The sequence below is a fragment of the Urtica dioica genome, chromosome 5 (assembly GCF_054948205.1).
Source record: "Urtica dioica subsp. dioica isolate 48M chromosome 5, U.dioica_male_clone48M_v1_H2, whole genome shotgun sequence".
NCBI lineage: Eukaryota > Viridiplantae > Streptophyta > Magnoliopsida > Rosales > Urticaceae > Urtica > Urtica dioica.
This window is the reverse complement of record NC_142760.1, coordinates 9,472,157-9,477,601: the sequence shown is the minus strand read 5'-3', so window position 1 is coordinate 9,477,601 and position 5,445 is coordinate 9,472,157. Positions and strand designations below refer to the sequence as shown.

General features: G+C 36.7%; 1 protein-coding gene across 1 annotated transcript; it reads right to left on the bottom strand.

Annotated features, from left to right (window-relative positions):
- Positions 1–345: 345 nt before the first annotated feature.
- LOC149395117 (uncharacterized) lies at positions 346–828 on the bottom strand. The gene has a single exon (XM_089614220.1). The coding sequence runs from the start codon at positions 826–828 to the stop codon at positions 346–348; it is 483 nt and encodes a 160-aa protein (XP_089470346.1).
- Positions 829–5,445: the final 4,617 nt, after the last annotated feature.

Here is a 5,445-nt window from a genome sequence, read left to right as displayed (position 1 = left end):
ACGTCTCTGTCATGAAAAAATTGGATGTCGTGACTTCTATGTCAAGAAAAATGAGGATTTCGTGACTTCTCTATCACGGAAAAATTGGATGCCGTGACTTCTATGTCACAAAAAAATTGGGATTTCGTGACTTCTCTGTCACTAAAAAAATAGGTTTCGTGACTTTTACGTCACGTAAATATGGGATTTCGTGACTTCTACACAGATTGTTTAACGGGACTAAAACGTCACGAATGAGAAATATAAAAATCCATACCAAACATAACAAACTAAATAAGAAATAAATTAAAGTACAACTCCAAATTGGTACATCAAATAAAAAGTCTAAAAAAAAGAACATCGAACTCATGTTCGGGGTCGACTATGGTGGGTCGGGATAGCGTTGCGACATGTGGCTCGATTATGTCCTACTCCACCACACCGACTGCATTTATTCCTTCTATCCTCATCCCCTTCCCATTGAGAAGGTATTCTTTTCTTTTTCGGTCTCACGGCGGCACGAGCCGTAACATGAGGTGGATTTACTAATGTTTGCGTGACTTCCTCTGGAAAAATCCACGACTCCTCGCTGCCAATTGGATGAATTACACCTGCATAACAACTTCTCCAATATTCGGTGGTGTAGTAATTAGATATGTACTTCTCAACTGCGAAGTTTTGAAGACCGCAAGCCGCAATGCCGTGGGGACAGATAAAGTTGTCAGTTTGAAAGACACGGCAACTACATGTCTTCTCTCTCAAATTTACAACCCACTTTTGCCTCTCTCTCTCAACGACTTCAAACTCGTACACCGATGATGGATGCACCTGTTCCACACCCAATACCATTTTGTTTACGGGTTATAATAATAATAATAATTTCTGGGAAATATTTCGATAACAAGTTTTCGCGACCAAAAAAGGTAGTCACGAAATCCTGTTCAGTACATACAACGTTGTCACAAAAAACTGGACATATTAAACAACATATTGTAAAAAAAAAATTAAAATTGAATGCCTATCATGTACCCCCATTCCAGTAGATTTAGCGTGGTATTCTTCAAGTTTTTTATCCGCGTCGACGCAAAGGATCATCAACGTTCCCAACGCTTTTTCTCTATGTTTGTAAAACCATTTACTCATTCTCTACCGGAGAAAATCAAATAGCTTGGCAATATGGAACTCTCTCGGTTTGACATTCATTGCACTAAGCAACTCGGCATAGTTTGATGTCATTATTGAGTACCTCTTCTCCGTGTAGAAACTACGAGCCCATTTTTTGTGGCCTACGTCGTTCTGAAGATAAGCATATACTTTTCAAACTCTGCATACGTGTATGCCTTTGATGCATCATAGAACGTCCAATTCACCTCTTTTGATAGACTTTTGATTTGGTTCTTTACGTTCTTCAAAAAATGAAACATGCAATAACCAATGGTCTGAGTTAGTGAAAACCTTTTTCACACTGTTAATGATTCCCGCGTTCCTGTCAGACACTATGACCTGATGTGACATCTCCCCGATTGCTTCCTTTAAACTTGTCAAGAAGTAAACCCACGATTCAGTAGATTCTGAATCACCAGCGCCGAATGCGAGAGTAAATAAGCTGTAAATGACTATATGACTCTTCAAAATCACCACGAAGATCCGTCAAAGCTTCTTTACGACCCTTCCATGCCCGAAAATATGCTACCTCCACATTAAATCGTGTCCTCATAATTTCAGCAACACCAGAAGGCGTAATTTGATTTGCCAATGAACCCTGAAAATCATCTTTGACACATTTTCTAATAAGAACAGAAGATGCATATTTATTTGTTGTCAATGGTGCCCACAAGAAGAGTTGTAGTGTGTATTTATGTACATTTGATGTCATATAGTCTTACGAAGACTCTTGCTTGTAACTGCTTATTCATCAATAAAAAGTTGAAACGTTCATGCATTCTTCCGTGTCTGTTTGAAGCTTTATGATAAAACACTAGTCTTTAGTCCATAAACAAACTAAACAACTTACGAAGAGACAAATGTAGATTTGTATGAACAAACTCTTCGTAGTTTGCTTAAAACGATATATTCGCAATCTAAGGGTCAAAAGACTATTGACCTCAGTACGATTGTTAGGAGAATCTATGATGTCTGGTTATGGGGCATTGAGAGTTGGAGACTCTATAGTTCTTCTAGGTATGTTCCGAAGGTACTGAATTGACCAGTGCACTTCTAGAGACAAGATAAGAACAAACCATTTAACCTCTTATGTCTCGAAGTCACTATGTATGAATTGCATCGTGCTTACCTTAATCCTGAAATGAAACATGCCATTTCACAGTTTACGTATTCTCATTTGAGAAAGTCGGAGTTCGGACTCACTATGTGATTCCGAACAGGGCCTATTGGTGAAGTACTAAGTTGTGAGAATGTCATGAGTAACTTAGTGAAGTTCTCATAGATATGGAATTTATGTACAAGATTACTGAAATGCAATATATATCACCTCATGCTTTGTTCCTTGGAATGTGAATAAATGAACTGGCCAGTGTCCAAATTGAGTCCTGACTCTTTTGGATGAAACAATGTGACTTGTTAGCTCCTCGTCAATACATTGTTTCTAACTTATTCACAAGCGACAAATGAGTTGAGGAAATAACAACTAGAAGGGTAAAATGGTAATTTCGTAAATTCCGACTAGCTGATGATATTCATGAAGGGTAAACAAAGATAATATTTAGCGGATCCGCTCATTACAATTAGGTTGAATTCTTGAGTAGAAAATAAATTCATTTGAACCAAGAGATTTTCAGTGTCAACTCTTTAGTGGAGTCAGTTGGCATTAAGCTAAACTTGGAAAAGGTTTGTGAACTTTTGAGTCCAAGTGTTTAGCTCAAGCTTTGTTCATTTGGGTCCATGAGGTCACTGTCACGAATCACATCGAGTAGGAATAGTTAAACTGGAAGCTAAGTCAAAACAAGAACGAAAATTGTCAAAAGGGTATTTTTTGTCTTTTGAGACATAGGATGAAATGAATGTCAATAAATTTTTTGACATGGTCATTTGATGACAAGTAACACTCGGCCAAAATTAGATTTATTGGGCCTTGTGGATTAATTTCATTTCATAAGAATGTTATTGAAAATTCTTAATGGGCCTTTTTCATGTTGTCATGAACAAATGGAAAAGCTTCTAGAAGGCCTTTCTGGATTGAAATAGGCGCCCAAATACCCAAGAGAAAGAGATAATATTTTGTGCATAAATGTATCAAGATACTTGCCAAAAGAAAAAGAGGAAACAAATTTCCTCTATGAGGAAACAAGTATTTCGGCCAAGACAAGTCAAAGAGGAAGCAAGAATAAAAGAGGAAACAAATCCAAGGTGTCATGAAGGCACATGTTGGCCGTGTGACTTGGATACTAATGGGAAATAAAGGGTTGCTCATGATAGCTTGGAAAATAAGAGGAAACTACTTCTTTCCAAGGCCAACCCTTCTCCTATAAATAGGACTCTCATTCCCCTCATTTTATTCATTCCACATAAGTTAGAGATTGAGAGCTTCTCTCTCTAGACCTTGTGGTGGCCGATCCTCTCTCTCTCTCTCTATTCAATTTCGTTTTATTGTTTTGGCACCTAGGTCCTCATTTGACCTAGTGTTTAGCTCTGCGTCTTCAAGACTCGTTCTTAAGTCGTAGTTTAAAAGTGCCCACTCACTAATTCCTTTTTTCTCGAGTGATTTAGTGATAGAAACTTTCGTGGTTGCTCGAGTTGCCGATGAGGGAAGAGAGACGTATTGCGAGGGAGACGAACGTTGCAACCTTTTTCCAAAAGTTTCTCAACGTTCAAGCGTCTAAAAAGGTTAGTAAACTTCTATGCTCATAATAGTTTTTATTTACATGTGCTTGCTCTTTGTCTAGGTTAGTAAAAACTGTTTTACTTGAAAAATAAATTTTTTAAAATTTCGCCGCTTACCGAAGCGTTAAACTTTTTCTAAAACCCTAGATCAATTCCAACAAATGGTATCAGAGCTATGGTCAAAGATATGCATGTACATGTATTTAAAATATGAGCTTGAAAATCGTTTTCGAAAGTTTACTAATTTTGTGACAAGTTAGAATTGTTATCTTAGATTTTTTTTAATTTATCGCTCTTGCCTTTAAATTAAAAATCATGTTGTTTTTCTAAGAGTTTGGGATGTTTATGAAACACATTAGAATCAGTTCTAAAAATTTTTAATTTTTTATATTGAAAAACGTGTTTTAAAGGTTTGAGATTTTTCGAGTTAAATTTTGTGACTAGTTATATTGTCTTACTAGTTTCTTATTTTTACTTGAATCGTTTTATGCTTGTTGTTATTTCTTTTATATCATGTTATTACCTTGCTAATAAAACACAAATAAAAGCTTTAACAACTTCCTAAAACGTTCCGTTACATTCGATTCTTTTTCGCACCTAAAAAGACCGAACTTTAATTATTTCTTTTTCTTTGAGCTGGAGTAAAACCTGCAGTAAAAGTGGCATAACTCTATGCATGTCCTCTTTCCAATGCCACCGGTTTTGGGTTAAAAGGACATCGGACCCGCCAGTTATGGTGATTTTACTCCGCGGTGCGCGACTGTTCCGAAAGTCCAGTTTTTAGAATTCCGGATTTTCAGCCCCACTACCATGAGTTTTAGAACTCTAATGAGAACATTTTCTTGAGCAAAATTTTTTTTTATATGATTATAAACATGATGTGTAAGATTAAAATATTTTGATTTTTGAAAGTTTAATTGAAATTGAATTTTTACAAAACTAGTTTGAAGTTTGAAAAATCGTTTTCGTTTTCAAACTTGAAAATATTTTGTCATCCAAATCAAATAAGTTTTCAAAATGTTTTCAAAACTATATCTATATCACATATGTTTAAAATATATATGCTCTTGAAATTTTGAGTGGGAGGTCTCCTCGTAGACGAGCCGAAAAACAAAAAGATGTGTAATCTCAAACTTTCAAGCGTTCGAGTGAGTTAAAGTTCACACTTCCCTCATGCACTTTCCCGAATAGAAAATAGGAAAAGATCAAGTATGTACCTTGTGCCTTTATGCTCTAATACTGCTCTGAACATTAAAATCTAGGATTCTCTTCTAGTTGTCCGCTCTGTTGCGCTCTAACTAGGAAATCCGTTTCCGAACTTATAAGAGTCGATGTACCAACTCCAAAAACTAAGTGAGAGAGTTATATTTGTTGTTTGTAACCTACGATCCCCAACACTAATGAAAGAATCAATTAACGTGGGACTAACAGCCGCTCTTGCGACCCACTCTTAAATGGGAGTACTCCAAGGCGTTTTTGCTTCGATCATTGCTCAATGAGCTACGTCCGAGAGTGAGACTATGATGATAAGGCCTCCCCTTGGGGGATTGTTTTTCAAAGTTGACCTTTTGGACTAAGTGGTTGGTTGCACACTTGGGCTCAATCCCTAGTAATCCTCCCTTGAGG

Coding starts and splice junctions, on each gene's coding strand:
- LOC149395117 (XM_089614220.1), bottom strand. CDS start 828: ATGGTATTGGGTGTGGAACAGGTGCATCCATCATCGGTGTACGAGTTT.